Source organism: Ursus americanus, chromosome 32 (assembly GCF_024610735.1).
Source record: "Ursus americanus isolate L20-20 chromosome 32, mUrsAme1.1.p, whole genome shotgun sequence".
Taxonomy (NCBI): Eukaryota; Metazoa; Chordata; class Mammalia; order Carnivora; family Ursidae; genus Ursus; species Ursus americanus.
The window spans coordinates 32018815-32038188 of NC_142158.1; the positions used below are offsets into that span (position 1 = coordinate 32018815).

At 56.6% G+C, this 19374-nt stretch overlaps 1 protein-coding gene across 2 annotated transcripts; it reads right to left on the bottom strand.

Annotated features, from left to right (window-relative positions):
• Positions 1-844: 844 nt before the first annotated feature.
• MTCH1 (mitochondrial carrier 1) lies at positions 845-18749 on the bottom strand. 2 transcript variants are annotated; one of them, XM_087858188.1, is made up of 12 exons: positions 18404-18749; positions 14546-14630; positions 10680-10786; positions 10078-10155; positions 9632-9689; positions 9233-9284; positions 7684-7743; positions 5455-5548; positions 3243-3290; positions 2994-3061; positions 2636-2711; positions 845-1688 (listed from the first exon to the last, which is right to left on the bottom strand). In XM_087858188.1, the coding sequence occupies exons 1-12, from the start codon at positions 18722-18724 to the stop codon at positions 1617-1619; spliced, it is 1119 nt and encodes a 372-aa protein (XP_087714314.1). In that variant the 5' UTR covers positions 18725-18749; the 3' UTR covers positions 845-1616. The 2 variants fall into 2 exon arrangements, with proteins under 2 accessions (XP_087714314.1, XP_087714313.1); XM_087858187.1 differs by having other exon boundaries at positions 5404-5548.
• Positions 18750-19374: the final 625 nt, after the last annotated feature.

Sequence of the window (19374 nt, forward strand, 5' to 3'; positions counted from 1 at the left end):
TTGCTCACCTGTGCTCTCCTTCCCTGGCGCTTCAGCAGTCTGAAGTGAGTATGGGACCTCGACCAACAGACCCTTCCAGGGCGCCCACGCAGGCACGCTCCTGCACTCTTGGGGACCAAGGACACACAAAGTAAACTGTCCTCAAGTCAACTGCTACTAGGCCACTGGGGAAAACCGGTTCTGCCAAAGCACCCCAGGGGCCTTCCCTGGGGGTGACCCAGCCCATACCTGTGAGGAGCAGGACCAAAGTCACCAGAGCCCCAACTCTGAAACTACTTCCCTAGAACAAGAGCAGAGAAACACTGGGGGAACTCAGCTGGACCCCAACTGCTATTCAAACCCCATCAGATGGAAACCCGTCAGACCCAGAGGGGTTCCATCTGTAAGTTCTGCTGGTCTGTAACCCTGGCGTTGGGCAGAAGCGAATTAAGGGAGCTCTGCCTTTTCCAGAGAAGGCAGAGCTCAGGGCTTCAGCTGGGCCCACTCTACCCCTTCCGCTGTAACCACGTGACCACTATACCAATGACTCTGAGAATGCCAACGGCAAGCGGTGCTGAGCCGACCGGGGAGCGGGTGGAGCGTCTTCTGAAGCCGGGAGGGCCTCTCCGGCGCTGCCTTCCTGCTCCTAGGCCTGTGCCCTAGCTGTCGCTTTGTGAACTGACACCTTGACCTTGTCCAATTCACACGACCCTCCAACGGCCTCCCCGCGACTGATCCACACCAAGGCCCGGCACATCTCATCCCCAGGCGGAGCCACCCGACCCTTCTCACACAAGCACCCACGGCTGAGGAGGACCCTGCGCAGAGCTGCTGCATTCATAAAAATAACACGCTCCCACAAAACTCCAAATCACCACCAGTACATTTATTTGAGGGAGACGACGTCAAATCTTGCCGGGAACTTTTAAACCGAACAGCACGAGAAACACTGGCCTGCCTAACTTCTGGGTGTTCACAACGGCGCAGGGAACCAGATCCTGCACGCAAAGCCTCACCGTGAAACCGACGAGCATCTGCTGAGGGAGACGCGTTCGGAGCAGTCACGATTTCCCGTTCAGAGGGTGCTGCCTTCGCGCCAGAGAAGTAGTGTTGGAAACACGAAGGCAGCACCTAGCAAGAGCTTCCTAGCACAGGCCTGGACATGATGGTGGCCTCGTGCAAGGGGACCATGCCCTATTTACAAAGCAGGAGAGCGGTGCTCCCAGCTGAGCTGCAGGACGATGGCTGGGGCTGACGTGGGTATGAGTGGGAGGTGGGGGTGGGATCTGACCCCGTGAGCCTTTTCCCATCCTTCCTGGGCCTCCACGAGCCATTCGCTGGCCCCTTGCACAGGGCAGACTCGGCAAATCTGTGAAGGAAGGGGCTTCTGCCCCAATTCCCTAGCCCCACCCCACCTTCCGCAGGTCTAACAGGAACCCATCCACTGGGGTGCAGCCTCCCCCCCACCCAACCCCCGCTTCTGGACAGACACAAGGCAAATATGGAAACCGAAGCCCCGCTGGCCAGAGCACATCTAGGTGCTGCTGGGCTGGACGCATCTGACGGGTGCCCGAGATGGTCAGGCCCCCCCCACAGTGGCCAGGCTGAGACGCTGTGGGTTTTTCAGGGGATTCAGGTTACTCCAGGGCAAAGCACGATCCTGATGACACCCGGCGGAAAAGCAAGCTGGAGCCGCGGAAAAGCTGGCCCTGGATTGGAAGGAATGGGCAGGTCAGTGAACGGGGAGGCTATGCTTCTCGTCCTGCCCCAGAGCAAGGCCAGCATGAGGCAAAGGAGGGGCCAGCTGCTCAGAGACCCCAGGGTCAGAGGTGGAGGGCACAGGCTGGCAGTCTTAGAGGGCAAGGTCAGAATATGGCCTGTACTGAAGCACAAGGGAGCGGTTCGCTTCCCATCACAGGGTGTCCAGCATCACTGGACCCCCTTCTAGCTTCAGAGACTTCTGGGACTCCCTGATGCCCATGGGATGGGATGCACGTAGACCTGACTGGAGCCACTGGGAAGAATGGGGTCTGCCTCTTGCTCCCCCGCTTCCCTCCCACCCGTTCTCTTCTCAGCCCTCAAGCCTGTCAGTGTGCTGGTTTTACTTCAAGGCAAACCAAGGCAAGGATCTGCCCTGGGCCAGATGCCTGGATCTGTGACCTCTGGGCCCAGGAGCTCCAAGCCAGCAGGAGGGTGCTTGGGCAGAGAACACGAAATCCCAAGAGTGGCACCCTTGCCACATAGCCCAGCTCAAGTCTCAGGCTCTCCTGGGCATCGGGATGTCTGGCAGAAGGGAGGGGTAGGCCTCGGACACGGAGGCCACTGTGTTTTCAGCCGTGCTACTCAAGGGCTAAGACCTTGGGGTTCACTACCTACTCCATGGGCTCCCTCCAAGTCCTCCTTTAAGAGTCTTTGAGAGTTGAAGAAGGAGACTGTGTCTACTATAAAACCTGTAAGTAAATTCAGATCTAGCGACCTCAAATCCTTTCTAAATAAAGTGAAAATTTAATGAAAATGCCTTTATCCTCCCTATGACAACACTGGATCCCATGACAATCCCTCACCTTTCACACAACGTAAAGCCCACAAAACCATTTCACCTGATTGCTGTGGGGGAAGAATGGAGGGGGACCCCTTCTGCTGGGAGCCTGCTTACCTGCATGCTCAGGTACTTCCAGCAGTGGATCCAAGACTTGAACACAGGAGAGTACGGGGGGAGCCCGGCCTGCAGCCTGCCCAGGAAGGAGGGCACGTTAGACCCCTGAACAACGGGAAATGGCTCGGCCAAGGAGAAGGAGATCTCAAGGAATGACTTGGAGTTGCACCCACCCACATACTAAACCATGGATGCAGAACAGCGGGGCGCAGTGAATCCCAGAGGGTACCTGGCGGGCGGCGGGGGTGGCAAGCCTATACACAGACCAGGCGGGAGAAGGCAGAGCTTGGACAGGCTGAGCCGGACCCCCCACCCCCACAGCCCTGGCAGGGTGCCTGGGGGAGGGGTGCACGCCTACCCGCAGTTGTTCACAGCCATGAGGTCACCAACCAGCAGGAAGGGGTAGGTCAGCATGCTCACTGCAATCTGAAACCCAGGGAGACCTGAGTGGCAGTGAGCCCCACCCCCACCGGTCCGACTCCGACTCCGTGCCAACACCCTACACCCAGGCCTGCCTCCAGCCAGCACTAGAGCTGGCCTCCTAAGCCCCACCCAGGCCCACAGGGCAGCGGAAAGGGCAGCTGGCTGAGCCGCGGGCTTGACTTACCCCCATCACAAATTTGGTATAGCTCCGGATGGCCAGGGCCTGGCTGAACTGGAGACAGAAAGGAAGACCAGTTGGCTACAGGTACCTCGGGCTGCCCTTCAGATAGGCCCTCCTGCCCCAAGCTGCCTGGTCTGCGGCCTCCCAACCTCACCCCCTACGCTGGCCTCATACACCCTCTGGGCTCGGTTCCCCTCACACTGCTGCAAATACTGCGCTCCCTTTCAGGGCCCGCCAGTGGCTTCTGCAGTCTTGGAGCCAGAGCCAAGAGATGCCCTGGGAGGCAGAAGTTGACTTCTGAGACCCAGCCAGGGATGGTGAGGAACAGAGATCATGGCTGCTGGCCTGTGTACCCCACCGAGCTGTGAGTTCCAAGGGTCTGGCCTGTCTGCCTAGATCAGTGTCCAGGACTTGGCACAGGGTCGGTAGTAAGTGCTTACTAAATGAAAAGCCGGACACCCATGCCAACCCCCAGACACAGAATCCTGGTGCTGAAGCAAAAGGTGAGGCAACTCTAAACTTACTGCCACCCCCTACCTCACCAAGCTCTCACCCCCCTCGGACCCCCAACATCTGAATTCTACTTTGCCCAGAAAAGAGCCCCTCGCTAGGAAGGGGGAGCTCCCTGTCCCGCGGCTTCCTGTGCCATGGCCATCCTAGCAGGTGGGTTCCCTGTAACCTTGGATGGAAGCTTGCTTAGCCCTCTGCGTGAATGGCAACCTCGTCTTAGCCTCTGGGCCACACACAGAAGAGCACTTGAAAACCCCTTTCCGTAAAGCTGGAGAAAGCCAATCAGCTGTGGGACCCCACCCCCACGTCCCAGCCTTGTTGTGTATGTGAAGAAAGGGCAGGGCCTTGGGTATGTGGGAGCTGGTCTCTAAGGAACCACTTAAATTTGCTTACATTGAAAGGCCAATAGGACTCACCTACCCAAGCCAAATGACCAGACCCGATTTCCCTGTGAGCAGAGGCTCTCAGCTGGGGTGGGACGTTCTTCACCATACAGACACATGCCCAGACACACACTCCCCCAGAGTTGCCATTCCGGGGCCCGGACACAGACGCAGGCAGACTATGAACCCCCACCCCACCCCATGAGGTGATTCTGACAGACAGGTCCCCAGCCCACCTAGCCTCCTGAAGTGTGCAATTCTGTTAGAATGTCTAGCTACCAGGAAACCCCTGCCCATCACCGCTCCCCAACTCCCTAACCCATCAGGTCCCTAGACACCTTTCTTAAACAAGCACTTTTTAGAAGGACTAACGCCTCCTCGTGCCTGACGCAGCCTGCTGAAGTCCGTGCAGATCAGGCTCTGCAGGCCACTGCTAATAAAACAGTGGGGCGCGCCTGCGTGGGACACTGCCCAGGCAACCTAACAAGCCTCAAGGCGGGGGAAGCGCCATCGGCCCAGCACCGGGAAAGACCTAGTCCCAGCCCTACTGATTCCTAGCCAAGTGCCTCGGGAGAGCCTTTCAATCTCTGGGTCTCAACTTCTTTACCAGTAAAATGGGACATTACGCCTGCACTGTTCCCTTCACAACTGGGGTGCTGTTGGGATCAAATGTCATCATGTTCACGTAAGGGTTCTGAAAAGCGTAAAACGTTAAGCAAAAGTTAAAGGGTTATTAGCTAGGCTGTGTCTGGATTTCCTGAGTTATCGCTGGGTCATTGCCTTGGATAAGCTGGGGTCTGTTTTATTTCCAAAGCTGCCCAAGGATGGGCATTCCATGAACTCCTCCAGGCCTGGTTACAGATCGTGAATCTCCTCTCTTGAGCCCACTCTCCCCAGAGGCAAGGCTGACCCCAGGACAAGAGGTCCTTTTAGGGGGCGCCTGGGTGGCTCAGTCAGTTAAGCATCTTGACTCTTAACCTCAGCTCAGGCCATGATCTCAGTGATCTAGGAATCGAGCCCCGTGTCGGGCTCTAAGCTCAGTGGGGAGTCTGCTTGGGACTCTTTCTCCTCCTGCCCCTCCCCCAGCTTGTGCTCTACCTCTGAAATAAATAAATCTTAAAAAAAAAAGGGGGGGTCCTCTTAGACTGCTTCCCAGAGACCCTCTCTAGCCCTCAGGGCCTGGTGCTAAGGATCCCAGGGTCCTGAGTCTGCCCCAGACCCTGGGTATCAGCAGTACATGGAAAGATTGACAAGTCCTTGTTCCAACCAACCTGGGAACCTGGATTCTGGTCGTTTCCCAGCCCCCCTGGGGTGTCACTCACGCTGTCATCCACCAGGTAGGCATTGATGAAGTGGGCCAGCAGGTTACAGCCCCACAAGAAAACCACATCTCCCAGGAGGTGAGGGATTAAGCCACTAAAAAACAAGGTGAGTAAAGATGAGCAGGGGGAGGGAGGGGACCATTTCTTGGGGGCTCCACGCCCAGGAAGGAGGCAGGGATGTTCCAAACTCAAAACGGCAGCAGATTCAAAGTACAGCCTCAGGAAAAAAGCCTGCAGGGGCCACAGGGGGCCGGCAGCTATCCACACCAGGAAGGCAGTGTTCTTTTCTCCACGGGGGGTTGTCGCAGGCCACATCTGATGCCACAAATCAGAACACGATCTCACGAGTGGTTTTCAAACCACAGAGGCTAGGCCTCAAGATGTGAATGTTGCTACATCTGGAATTTTCACATGCAGATTATGAAATGCGGTCTACACATTCACAGTTGTCTCCTGGCCTCTTTACCTAATCCACTCTCACAAAACACTTTGCCTGATGCATCTGTGGTCTTCACCTCTAGAATGTTCCGTTGAAGACATTCCATACAAGCTTCGGCAAGGAAGGCCGACTGTTACTGGGTGGCCTTCAGAAGAAACAGCCCTACAAACTGCTACGGAAGGTCCTGACAATATAGTGCTGAGGGCAAAAAGCCAGACTGAGATCAACGGGTCCTGTGTGCTACTGGTGTTTCTTTCCATGTGTTTATTTGCTCGTTTAGATATGGAGCGACTTGGAAAACTCTCCAGAAGGACGGCTATCTCCTGGGAGGGGTGGCGGAAATTTCTGAATCTGTGAAACTCTCATTTCAAAATATGTGAAGAGCTCAGAAGAATATATGCAACACATTTAGGTGATAAGGGCTACGAAGAAACTGAAACTTCGCGAACACCAGCTCCAATCTCGACGCCCCCACCTGTGCTCAGACGAACCACTCACACGCGCTCTGGCGCCTTCTTGGTGTCATGAACACATACAGGGGTCACCCGGTCCGCAAGTACGTGAAGAGCGAGAGAACCCGGCCGGGAGGCGTGTGCTGGGTCGGAATCTCTTCACACCCGGGACGAGGACTCTATACAATGAGCGTGAAAACTGCCAGAGGGGGCGACATGTCGTTTCAGGGACTGATGTACCCGTCACCTGAGCAAATACTTACTCACGTGTATTCATACATATACATACGTATGCACACACACACACACACACACACACACGAATACACGAGTGCGAGTGCGTGTACGAATCGAGCCTTGGCAATCCTGGCACTCCCGACACAGAGGACCGGCCAGCGCGTCGCTGTGGGGGGCTGACCTCTGCCCTGTAGGGGGTTCAGCAGCATCCCCGGCCTCTGCCCACTAGCTGCCAACTGTGACAACCAAAAAATGTCTCCAGACATTTCGAGTGTCCCCTGGGGGAAAATCCACCCCCCCCCCAGAACCAGATAGTAGACACGCGCATACACACACGTGCCCCTACATGGTCATTTCCTGGTTAAACGAGACCCTAAACACACACCCCGACCAACTACAAAACCACAGTGAATGAACAGGGAACCCCATTATCCGGTATGTCATGAACATAACAGCGTGCCTGTCACTGCCGAGACCTTAATAAGGCGGGGAAAAAAAAAAAAAAAAGACAGCTGTCGAGCGTGGCTTTGGGGTCTGCTTGGGGCGTGTTCCACTGGGACACGGACTTTTCAGTATAAGCTTTCTGTTTTAACATAAGGTGGGTGTGAGACACCCAGAAGGGCAGGGGTCTGTGGGCCTCGGGAGGCGATGGGCCCCCGCCACTGGCTGCCCTGCACAAGAGCAGGCCCAGCAGAGACAGGTGTCCTGACTTTTTAGGAGAAGCCAGAGATGCGGACTGTTCCATGGAACATCCACCATGTTAAACAGTACCCCGGCTCAGGAAGATCGGCCCACTCCCATCCCCAGGGCCAAGGGACAGGGGCTGGCGCAGGGGCCAGTCAGTCCATCTCCCCCGTGTGCCAGACAAACAGTACCATGTCTGTGTGAGCCGTTATCTGCAAAGGGCCGAGCGGCTTTGGTCCCGGTAATCCGTGGCTCACACGTGCTACGGAGCTCTACAGAGCCGGAACGCAGCTACGCGAGAAGGGCAGGGCCCCGTGGTTAGTCTGAGCCTGGCAGCTACGGCCTGAGAGGTCGAGAACATGTTTGTTAATAGAGCCATGCCATGTGGCCAGCTAAGGGGTATAGAAACTCACGTACACAAAGAATCCCAGCAGCCCCTCCTCTTTGAAAATCTTCCCAATGGAGCTCAGCACACCGCTGTGAAGAAGGGAAGACAGGGATATGAGGTCGCCCGGTCACCTTGGAGAAACCCAGCCCCTGGTGTGGAGGAGAGCCCACCATGCCTGCTCGGAGCCACCTAGTCCTGGCGGGAATGGGGAGAGGGGATTCTCTGTTACCAGGCAGAACCCAAATAGAGAAGATGAGAGAGCTCTTCTCTGGGGGTAAGGGGCGTTCACACAGTTCAGAGACGGGAAACCCCTCACCCCAGGACAGAAGCCTAGTGGTTCCCTATTGCTGCTTTCTGTGGATCTGGAATTTGGGGATTAGCCTTCCGGTCTGGGCTACTGCAAAGGCAATGGGCTGCTCTCCTGCCTGGCCCTAGTGTCTCTCTCTGAAGTAACCTTCCAGCAGAGAAGGTTGAATGCCCGACAGCGGGAGAGTAGGAGGGGTGGTGAGTGGGGACCCACCTGCCCATAGGGCAGAGAAGGAACACGGGGCCCTGCAGGAGACCCTGGAACCAGAGAGCCCAGATGCAGCCTGGGAAAAGGCCCCCGGCCCTCCCCAGCAGAAGCTCAGAGAGCAAAGGACGGGCTGGTGCCTTAGGTGTGAAACGCAACGGAGGCTCAAGGGCAATCTCTGGGACTTGTGGCTAGTGATGCCAAGCGGCCTGTCCTACATCGAGTTCCACCAAAGCCCAGGTGGCAGGGGAAACCTAAAAGAAAGATGGAGAGGGTGGGAGCCAAAGCCCTGGCTAGCTGCTCCCAAGGCCCCCAGCCCGCCAGGCCCCACAGCCCTTCTTCGTGAACAACGGCATGGCCCACGGAGGCTCTGAGCCAGATCATCCCCTCCTGGTCCTGTTGACCGACGTCACGTTTCAGTCTGGCAGAATGGGCCCATTTCCCATTAGTGAACCCAAAATGAGGCCATGGCAACAGAGCTGCCTGGGGCAGTGGTCCCCCAAGACAGCTGCAGAAAACAACGGAAGCCAGGAACTGAGTCTGGGGAAGGGTCACAGAGACTGTCCTCCTGCCACGTGCCTCTAGGCTCCGCCTGCTGTCCTGCACTGAGCTTCATAGGGGCAGGAAGGGCCTAACTGCCACGGGGGAGGGCTGTGGCCCCATAGCTATGTCCCCACAGCTCCCAGCTCAGGGTCGGGCATGGCAGATGCTGGGTAAGTAAGTGGTGAACACCCAAAGGGATGGGCCCACACCCAGAGGGTGGGAAGCCTCTTAGCAGAAAATGAAATGAGTTAAATGGTTAGGGCATAACTAGGGGGTCCAGTCCCAAGGGGCAAAATCCGAGCCAACTCCGCTCCCACTCGCCCCCTCTGCAGGGCTGTCGGGATCAGCCAGGGCAGCCCTGAACACGCGATGGAGAGGTGCAAATGCCCCTGCCACGTTCCTCTGACGCTAGCACATTAGAATGAGGGTGGAAGAGGGACAGCACCTGACCCCAGCGCAGCCTGTCCTGGCAGACTCTGAGTGGTGACAGGGCCACTCGGGCCAGTCCTGAAAGAATTACCCACCTGTACTTGGCCTCCCGTCCCACAAATTGGACCATGCAGCGCATTGAGATGACTGAGGAAAAAGAAACACACAAGGGTGACATGGTGGCCAAAGCCCATGGCACCCAGCAAAGGGGTGCCCGCTGCCGTGGCCACCGCGTGTGGCCTGTATCAGCGCAGGAGGGGAGGAGGGCCTCGGGGATTCCCTGTCACACTCTGTGACCACGGCATCCCGTTTCTTCTGCCTGCGAAGGGCCTCAGCTCCCTCCGGACAGGACTCCCTGCTGACCTCTCCTCAGTGTGGTTCCAGTGGGAGACCCCCCACCCGCCTCTATCTCCTGGTGATCTACCACTGCCCAGCTACGGTCCGCGAGGGGTTACCCCACAGCTCCAGAAGCAGTCTCCACTGGGGGCGCTCACCATGCAGGGGGTGGGCCAGCATGCGGGACACACACTGCATCATCATCTCGTAGGAGGTCTGGAAGAGAGCAGAGGGTGGGGACTCGGTCTGCCCTCTCTCGGGGAACTGGCACCCAGGGAGAACCACAAGCTCTTGCAGGGGAAAAACTGGGATTCCCACAGCCCCCAGTGGGGTCAGTCGACCTTGGATCACCCCACTTGTCAGCCATCCCCCAATCCCTCCCCCCAGGAGTGCTGCTGAGTCTTGCACTGGGCCCCATGACAGCCAAGAGGCTTTCTGGTATTCCTTCCAGCATCCTTACAGGGCTCCTTCCATGTCGCACCCTAGCCACCCCCCCCCCACAGGAAGCCAAATCTGTGTCTCTCAAGGACCCACCGACTCGGTGGTGAGAAATACTCAGACTCCCATCCCAGGGCCTCTCCCTCTCCCAACTCCAGACACCCACCTCCTTCACTACTTTCTTCAGAGAAGTCTTCATGTCATCCTTGTTGGAAACCTGCTCGATCTCATCTGGAGGGAAAACCTGAGAGACAAAAAACAAAGGAGTGGGGCGTCTGGCTGGCTCCGTCAATACAGCATGCGACTCTCGATCTCAGGGTTGTGAGTTCGAGTTCGAGCCCCACATTGGCCTCAAGCTTACTTAATTAAAAAAACAAAACAAAAGAAAGGGGGGGGCCAAAAGCAAAGTATAGCTATGCCTCTTAAATGTCACACTTAAGGGACAGGGACGGCAGGAACCAGCTCCTACTATTTCCCCTGTAGCTGGGTCTACTTCCGGTAACCCCAGGGCTGGAGCCCAGGGCAGGGGGTGGGGGGGAGCCCCTGCCTGCCTCATATCACAGTTGGGGGCAAGCGGGAAGTCTATGAGGCAGGACACTTCCAATCAAGGAGACGGAGTATTGGACCACCAGGGTTTAGAGTCTGGCTATGGTGCTAGGGTGCAGCCCCGAAAAGGAGAAATAGACTAGGGCACACAGCCGCCTCCGGGGCTGGCAGGGAGCTTGGGGGAACCTCAGGCAACTGCTCCTGGCTTCACCCCCGGCTCACCTTCTTCATACTGCCCCGGGTCACCGTGGAGAGGGCGTTGGACATCAGTCGGGGGCTCAGACCTCGGAAGAGCCCTATCTTCCCATCCACCTGCACGATGTACTTGGCTGTAAGAAAACAGAGGTGGCCGTGTCACGCCCGGCCCAGACATACCCACTCTGGGTCACATTCACACCCAGACCAGATGCGGCCTGTCCCTCAGTCATAGAAGGAGCAGCTATCTACCCAAACTCCAGAAGCAATCGGGCCCCAACCCCAAAGTCCATTTCTTTTTATTTTCGACCAACAAATTCACATATTTTAACTCTGAAGAAATATTTGGCAAGCTCAGCTACAGTTCCTCAACTCAGCAACTTCAGTGCTACAACCCAGAAACCAATTCTGCTGCTTTAAAAAATGTTTCTCTTGGGGTGCCTGGCTGGCTTGGCCAGAGAAGCATTCAACGCTTGATCTCGGGGTTGCGTGTTCAAGCCCCACGCTGGAAAAATGAATTAATTAAAAAAAAAAAATGTTTTCCTTGGGGGCAAGAAAAGAAGGAAAAAGGCAGAGTGCCCACAGGCAATGATGATGAAATCTGCAACCTAAGGGAAGAAAAAAGGGACAAAGGAAGGAAGACTCAAGAGGGTCCTCTGAGCACACGGAGAGGGCCGTCCTCATCCTGTCACTGTGCCGCACCCAGGCCCCCAGCTGGTACCCATTAGCATTTATGAATCACGGGGGGGGGGGGGGGGGGCAGACCTAGTGGAAAAGTAACCAAAACAGGCACCAGTGAACTATTCTACAAAAAAACCATAAGCGGTCAGGGAAGCTAGACCCTACCTGAGTGTCTTTTTCTTTTTCTTTTTAAGATTTATTTATTTGAGACGGGGGGGGGGGGGGGGAGTGCACGCCAGCGTGCACACACGTGTGCATGTGAGCAGGAGGCGGGGCAGAGAGGGAGGGAGGGAGAGAATCTCAAGGACTCCGCACTCAGCACAGAGCGTGACGCGGGACTCCACCTCGGGACCCTGAGACCATGACCGGAGCCAAAACTAAGTCAGAAGCTTAACCAACTGAGCCACCCAGGCACCTCTAAAGATTTTATTTTTTTAAGTAACCTCTACACCCAATGTGCGGCTTGAACTTGTAACCCCCAGATCAAGAGTCACATGCTCGACCGACCGAGCCTGCCAGGCGCTCCAACGTTCCATTATTTAATATAAACTTTTCAACTATGTTCAAAAGGTGATGTATTCTTATAAACCTGCATCCCCAGAAGCCAGAACTTTCTCTCAGACACTGTGCTGCCTTTCCAGACCCAACTTCAGCTCCTTAGCACCACGCAGTGGCAGGAACCAGCAATAGTGCCTTTCTCTCTGCTGCACCATGTCTGCCACGCCAGCGAATTCAATGTCACTGCTAGAACAGCCTTCAGTGGGGCCTAGAGCACCGGCTCCCCGCGTATCTGGCTTTCTGAGATGCGGGTGGGGCTGGAAAGAGAGGAATAGGAGGGGACCGGACACTGTGAGTGACGTGGCAGGGTGCCCTGCTTCACAGAGTGAACAGGTAGGAGAAAGGTTTATTTGGGGGGAGGGGAGCTCCAGGCAGCACGAGAGGCAGGCAGGATAAAGCCTCAGTGTGAGCACAAGTGCGTCACTTAGCCTCCTTCTACCCGATCTGCCCACCAGTAAAAAAGGAGTAAGGACTGGGTGCCTGGGTGGCTCGGTCGGTTCAGCAACTGCCTTCGGCTCAGGGTCCTGGGATTGAGCCCCACATCGGGCTCCCTGCTCAGCAGGGAGTCTGCTTCTCCTGCTCCTTCTGCTGTTTCCCCCTTTTGTGCTCTCTGGCTGTCTCTCTTGCTCTCTGTCAAATAAATAAATAAACTCTAAAAAAAAAAAAAGGAGTAAAGGACCCCTATTTCTCCTCATCTCAGAGGTGATTTATGAGTAAATGAGAGCAGAGAAAGGTACACAAAAATCCCTCCGGGGGCCTCTGTGGGCCCAAAGGGCCCCACAGCCAGCCAGGGGCTCTGTTATTCCATGGTTTCTCTGCAGTCCCTGGAAAACTCTCCAGGAAGTTCATTCTGTTACACCAAAGAATGTCATGACAGCTGTGGCACTTTTCATCACGACCTGGAGAGGAGTAGATGTTGTCTAGACACTGGACAGACAGCTGAGCCGCCCCGCTCACGTGAGAGCAGGCAGGGTTATCTAGAACTGCTCAACGGCCATCTGTTTACATCTGGGCTGAAACAACGTTTATATACAGGGCGTGACCAGGAGCCCCTCAGAACTCTGCTCATCTCTGCAAGAGGAAAGATGTGGGTCAAGACCCCTTCACCCTGAGTCCTTTCGGGAAGGACTGTGTGACACGAGGAGAGTCAGGCTGGGTTCTAACCCGGGGTGGCTCATACGGCTAGAGCACGCACAGAAGCCACGATGGAGGGGCTGGCAGCCCGCCACCCCAGCTTCCCACAAACCCAGTGCTAACTTTGTACACTGGCTTCACTGTGCGATGGTCAGGGTACCTGCCTACTTCTGTGACCTCTCCCTCCCCTTCACGGACCGTATCTAAATAAAACCAAACATGAACACATTTCCCCACAAAATGACAGGTTCGGCCTGGCCCTGGGCTACTCAACATCATGGTGGCAAAAATGGAAGAGAAACATGACGTCAGATTCTGCCAAGAGTGTGTGGAATTAAAAAAAAAAAAAAAAAAAAAAAAGTGACAGGAAGCAAAGCCCCAGGTTATCTGGCAGAAAGATTTTCAGAGAACACTCTGGACTGACCAAATAGGTATGAAGAGCAGAAGTGGTGGGGGAAGCCTGAAGGGGATCAGCCCGGCTGTGAACGTGGACAGCAAGGGCACACTTAAAGAAGTCCAGTGAGGGGCGCCTGGGTGGCACAGCGGTTAAGCGTCTGCCTTCGGCTCAGGGCGTGATCCCGGCGTTATGGGATCGAGCCCCACATCAGGCTCTTCTGCTATGAGCCTGTTTCTTCCTCTCCCACTCCCCTGCTTGTGTTCCCTCTCTCGCTGGCTGTCTCTATCTCTGTCGAATAAATAAATAAAATCTTAAAAAAAAAAAAAAGAAGAAGTCCAGTGAGAGTGGGCCCTGGGAGAAAGACACTGATGGTGGACTGGAATGGCCTAAGCCAGCCGGTGCGGGGGGGGGGGGGGGGGGGGCCTGGAGATGAGCAGTAAGAGGCAGCCAGGTGGGCTCAGGGAGCATCGGGCAAGCTCCCCTGCGGCGGGCTTCTGGGGAGAGACCTCCCCGCCAGTAGGGGCTGGGGGGTGCTTGCATGAAGGGCCTGGACGAAGAAAGCTGCCACGACTTTGCAGACTAGGAGCTCGGGGCCGAGCTCGAGTGGCCGGTCAGGGCCGGAGGTGAAGCGCCACGCCCAGGGCTGGCTGCTCCGTACCCGGTACGAGGAGAGTGGGGCCCACCGCCTCGGGAACGCAGGGGAAAGAGGGAAGAAGAACCCAGGAAGCTGCCAAAAGAGGCCTCCTGCTGGAGAAAAAGGACGGCAGAAACACTGGTAACGGGGCCAGACTGCTCAGAGCAAACTCCCCGGGCCCCCGCTTCCAGGCACAACTTGGGGCGGTAGGGATGACACGGGCCAGCATCCGGGAACCGGGCCAGCATCCGGGATGGTTCCCGGGAACCGCAGGCGGCGGAGCTGGATTAAAGCTGTCTTGTTCACCTGCTCCCGCCCCCGCAACCCCGGCTGCCTCTGGTCACCCTTTGATCCCCTCCTCCCGGCGGGGCCGGTGGGACACCGGGTGCCACGCTGCCCTGCGAGTTCCCCGGGGCCGGCTGGGCCTGCTCCCCAGCTGACGCTCCTTTTTTGTCCGTGTGGGCCTTCCTGCCTGGGAAGCGGACTCACCATAGGTGAAGAAGCTCGGCAGATAGAGGACCTTCCTCCCCAGCACATTGGTCCCAATGGTGGGGGGCATCGGCTCATGACCCACCTTCAGAAGCAACAAATACAAAAGGAAGGTCAGATTCTACACTGATCCAGCTCCCGGGTGCTCATGCCCCCAGGCCTTCGCCTCTTCCCCACAAATTCCAACGTTGCTTCTGTTCAGTGTTCGGCAAGACGTGCCAGAAATGTCATCCAAGTTACCCTGCCCCCCACATTCTCACCTTCAAATTCCAGACATTTCCAGGGCGGAAACCCCCCTTTTTATGTACTTCGAACCCTGCGCTCACCTCAGAATAAATCTCAGGTAATTCCCATCTCTGGACTAAAATTTCAGTCCAATCTCAATCCCAAATGCACCAACACCCAAACACATCACCCCCACGTCTCAGTCCCGAACTTCAGACAGCTCAGCTCCAAGTAACCCACCCCAGAGTGCACCCCACAGTCGAGCTCCTTCCTGCAGCCACTGCAGAGGCCGACAAACCTGGCCCTCTCGCTCCCGGGCAGAGCAAACTGTTACCTCCAGTCCCGGTTGCTCCGCAAGCAATTCCTCATCTGTGTTCTAATCTTGATCACTTCATATCCCTGTGACAGAAGGACCCCCTCATTTCTGTCGGGCTATCGTAATTCCTGCCGTGTAGATGCTGGTTATAATTACAGTACCCCTTAAACTCATGGGGAAGGGGTGAGGACACAGCCACCCACACCCCTTTGAAGAGCGGGGGTGTCACTCCCGAGGGATGAGGCCATTTACTATGCTGCCAACTGACGAGGAGAGTCTCTCCACCGCCCGGCAGGAGGCAAGGTCTCTAGGAGACCAGCACCGAAGTGGGGTGCGAGAAGGCCCCCTCCTGGGCAGGGGGCCAGGACACAAGCTCTGTCCCTCAAAGGAAGCCAGCCAAGCCCCTGGACCAGAGCAGCTCCTCTGGGATGTAGGAGGGAGCAGAAACGGCAGGGTTGAGAAGCTCTGCCTTAAGAACTGGACTAGGTGTGCTTCTGCTGTTTCCCTGGTCCAATTTCCTCTCTTCTTCGCCTTAGTCAAGTGTTTTTGAAAGTTCTGGCTGTCCTTTGTGGATGTGATTTGAGCTACACGACAGATCACTGACTGTAAACAAAGAAACCCCGTCCACGACGGCCACCTTCTATTAAAAAAAAACAACAAAAAACATTCTAGCCCAGGGGAGTTGAAGGAAAGGGACGAGCCAGCTGACCGGAGCTGTTAGCCCTCCCCCTCTAGACCTCTCCCCTGCTCGGATAAATGCTCGAAGGTTCTGACTTAAGTTTTGATTTTGTTCCCTTCCATAGTCGGTATTCTCTTTACACCCGCATCTCCAAGTCTGAGCTACTACCGTTCTGTTGCCGTCTCAGTCCGGGCACAATTTGGGAGCCCTATAGCAATTCCACCTGCACCTTCAAATCTGTTGTGTCCCTTCCCCCCAGGGCCCCCAAATCTATTGAGTCTATTTTTTTTAACTTCCACCTGGGGCTATCAAAGGCACATATCTCAGCCCCATTCCCCTCATCCTCAAGTTTCCCTTATTTGTGCCCAAGTCACATGCACCCTATTTCATCCCCAAATCTGTTAACCCCGTCCTCCCCACAGCCAGAGCTGTGGCTCTGCATCCGACAGTGACCAAGCCAGTTCATCACCCTCAAATCTCCAACTCCTGAAACTTGTCTCGGATGGACCCCGATCGGAGGCCCCCACATTCTTATTCACTCGATCTAGCCAACCCCCAAATCTGCCACTCCAATCCTGCCACCTGCCCCCCAAACTGGAGCTGCCTTTTTGCCAACTATGGGGCTTCCCGAGCTGTACGTATTAAGATTTCACCCTAAAACATGTTACACTCAGCACCAGCTGGGTTCAGATCAGACAGACTACCTCTGTCACCCATCCTTACCCACCCAGTTCTTTTCGCCCTTTAGTCTCCCTCGTTCCCAATTCCCTCTGCAAATCACTCGTGTTTCAGTTCTCTTCTCAAACCTATACACCAAACCCACCACGAAGCCGCTTCTCATTTTGTTCACATGAAGCCCCCCTCCCCGCTTCCGCCAATTCCTTATGCACTCCAGCATCCTCTACCCAGACCCTCCTATCTGCCACCCTAAAAACCCTGCCCTCGCCCAATCTCACTCCGTCAGATGAAAAAAAACTCAGCTCCTGGTACCCTTACTTCTCAGGTAGCATCTGTTCCAAAGCCCCCCCTTCCCTCCCAAACCTGTAATCTCTACTGCTGCAAATACAACCCTAATTCCCTCAGTAAAGCAGCCCTCACTCCCAAATTGCAACCAAATGCCAGTCTCAATCTCAGTCACCGTTAGATGCCGGTCAGGCACCCTCATGTCCCTGACTCAATCTCCTCACTCCTTGTCATATTCCCGGTCACACCTAAAAATCGACTGCCCCGTTCTTCAGACCCCAGATTTCAGCTGCTCCCAGGCCAACTCTATCTCCCACTCGCTCGGCCCAGTTATAAAGACAGTAGTAAGTCTGGCGCCCATTTGCTTCAACTCAAACCTCAAATCTTGGTTGGTCTCCATGTCAATTTTCACCCCCCCTCCCCCCTCCTCACTGGAAAATTCTAGGCGAAATCTTTAGTTATCAGTCCAGGCTGGACCCACCTCCATCTAAACAGTGCCCATCTCAGTCTCGTCCACCTAATTCTGCCAAATGCACTCCTTCCACCCGGCCTCCTTCCAGCTCCATCTCTCCCTTTCTCAAGCAGACCACTTCAACTGCAAGGCCTTGCTGGCCGCCACCATATATACCAAGTGCCCCTGCACGGCTCCATTCCAGAGTCATCCCTACCTTGGCCTCAGTTTCTGCCAGGCTCTACCTATCCTGCCTCCATGTCCCAACTGCCCCTTCTGCCCAGTTCCAACACTCCATAACCCATACCCCCCAAACAAGGACTGCGAGTCCCATCTCCCAACCCCAACTGTGACTTTCATTTTCTCTTCCAAATGCGTCATCCCTTTCCCCCTAAAAGCCTCCTCCTTCCCGGTCCCCTCTCCAGACAAATCGCCATCACACCCCTCCCCCACTGCGTCGCCCTATCTGTTCCCCTCCCTCAAAACGCGTCACCCTGCCCCCTCCTCCCACCAAATCTGTCGTCGCCATCAAATCCAGAGCCCCCTTCTCCTGCAAACGCATAGCTCTCCCTGGCTAAATCCTTTGCCTTCGCCCTCTCCCACCAAATTCCCCCAGCATTAAATCCACTGTCTCCTCCCTCCCCCGCCTCCCCCGAGTCTGATGCCCTTTCTTCTCTCGTAAATTTTCGGCCCTGGCCTCCAGCTCTTTGTCCCCTCAAAAAGCTTTAAATCTATCTCTATCAAATCCAGAGCTCTTGCTACCCCCCCCCTTAAATATGTGCCCTCCATCTAAATGCGCTGATTTGGCCCCCAATCCTCCTCCCTGCCCATTAGCCAAAACTTCCCGCCCCTCCCCCATTCTGTTGCCTCTTTACTCGCCCTTTAAATGCCGCCCCTTCCCTCCTCTTCCAAGTTCATCGCCTCCCTTCCTTCATCCTCCAAACCCCTCTCTCTATTCCTTCGACCCCTCCCCTGCAGCCACCAAATTCTTGTTCCTTCCATCCTCTCCCAAATCTGTCGCTTCTACCCCTTCGTCCCCTTTCCTTCACCCCCAAGCCCCTCAACGCTTCTTTCCTCCCCCACTCCTTCAGCTCACCAAACCTGCCGTCCACGCCCCTATCCCCAAATCCGTCGCCAATGACTCTCTGCCCCCATCCTCCTCCAGATCCCGGCCTGTCACCTTCACATCAGCCCCCACCTCCCTGCGGCGCCCAGGCCCCCCACCTGAATAAGCAGCTTCACGTAGAGTAGCGGGTGGCTGAGCGCCGTCACGCCCGCGCCCAGCGCCACGAAAAGAGCCTCAGTGGTCGGGGCGTTGTCCCCGGAGCCCAGGCCCCCGGACGCGCCGTCCATCCTGCGGGCGGAGGGCTGTGCCGCAGGCCGAGGGTGGCGCGGGTGCGCACGGTGCGCGGGCGGCGGATCGCGAGCCCGAGCCTCGACCCCCGCCGCCGCTCCGCCGCGAGCTCCAGCTCCTGCTCCGGCTCCCGCCATCCCCGCGGCACCGCCGCGAGCCCAGGGCGCCACTTCCGGGTCCGAAGCCCCCATGGCGCCGGGCGGCGAGGTCACTCCCCGTCACGTGACGGGAGGGCGCCCCGCCCCTAGCAGGCGTCAGGGGGCGGGCCGGGCCGCACCACTCGCGACTGCGGGGGAGCGCGGGTGTGTGGCGCGGCGGGTGGTACGCGCCGGATGTGGCCCTCGGACGGGATTGAGGCCTGACCCCACGCTGGGTTGCAAGCCGGGGGTCAGTGGTCTCGGGGGCTCGGGCCGGGGGTTCCGGGAGTGTGAAGTCTGCCGCTGGCCCGGGCCCTCCCCCTGGAACACCCCCACACACACACGAAGGCGGCGGGGGCGGGGCTCGACGGCTGTGCCAGCCAGACGCCCCCAATATGGTCTGAGGCTCTTCCAAGCCCCCTCCCCGGCTTGGTGAGTTTTCTCCGCAGTTCTGGGCCCGCCCCTTTGCGGCCCAGAGTCCAGGCGCTGCGGCCTGCGAGGCCTCCTCCCCCGGGCTGAACTCCTCCGCGCTCTCCAGTCGTGTCTTACCCCTTATCCTCCCCACTAAGTCAAATCAAGGAGCCCCTTAGCGACTGTGGTCACCCTCCTTTGTAGTTGAGCCATCGCGAACGTTTCTTAGAGCCCAGGGTTAGGAAAATGTTTTGCCCTAAATTATTTGCGTATGTCCCTCACTACGGGGTGAG

Coding starts and splice junctions, on each gene's coding strand:
- MTCH1 (XM_087858187.1), bottom strand. CDS start 18,724: ATGGGGGCTTCGGACCCGGAAGTGGCGCCCTGGGCTCGCGGCGGTGCC. Junction 14,631..18,403: donor ACGTGAAGCTGCTTATTCAG/GTGGGGGGCCTG, acceptor TTGCTTCTGAAG/GTGGGTCATGAGCCGATGCC. Junction 9,285..9,631: donor GCTGGCCCACCCCCTGCATG/GTGAGCGCCCCC, acceptor CTTTTTCCTCAG/TCATCTCAATGCGCTGCATG.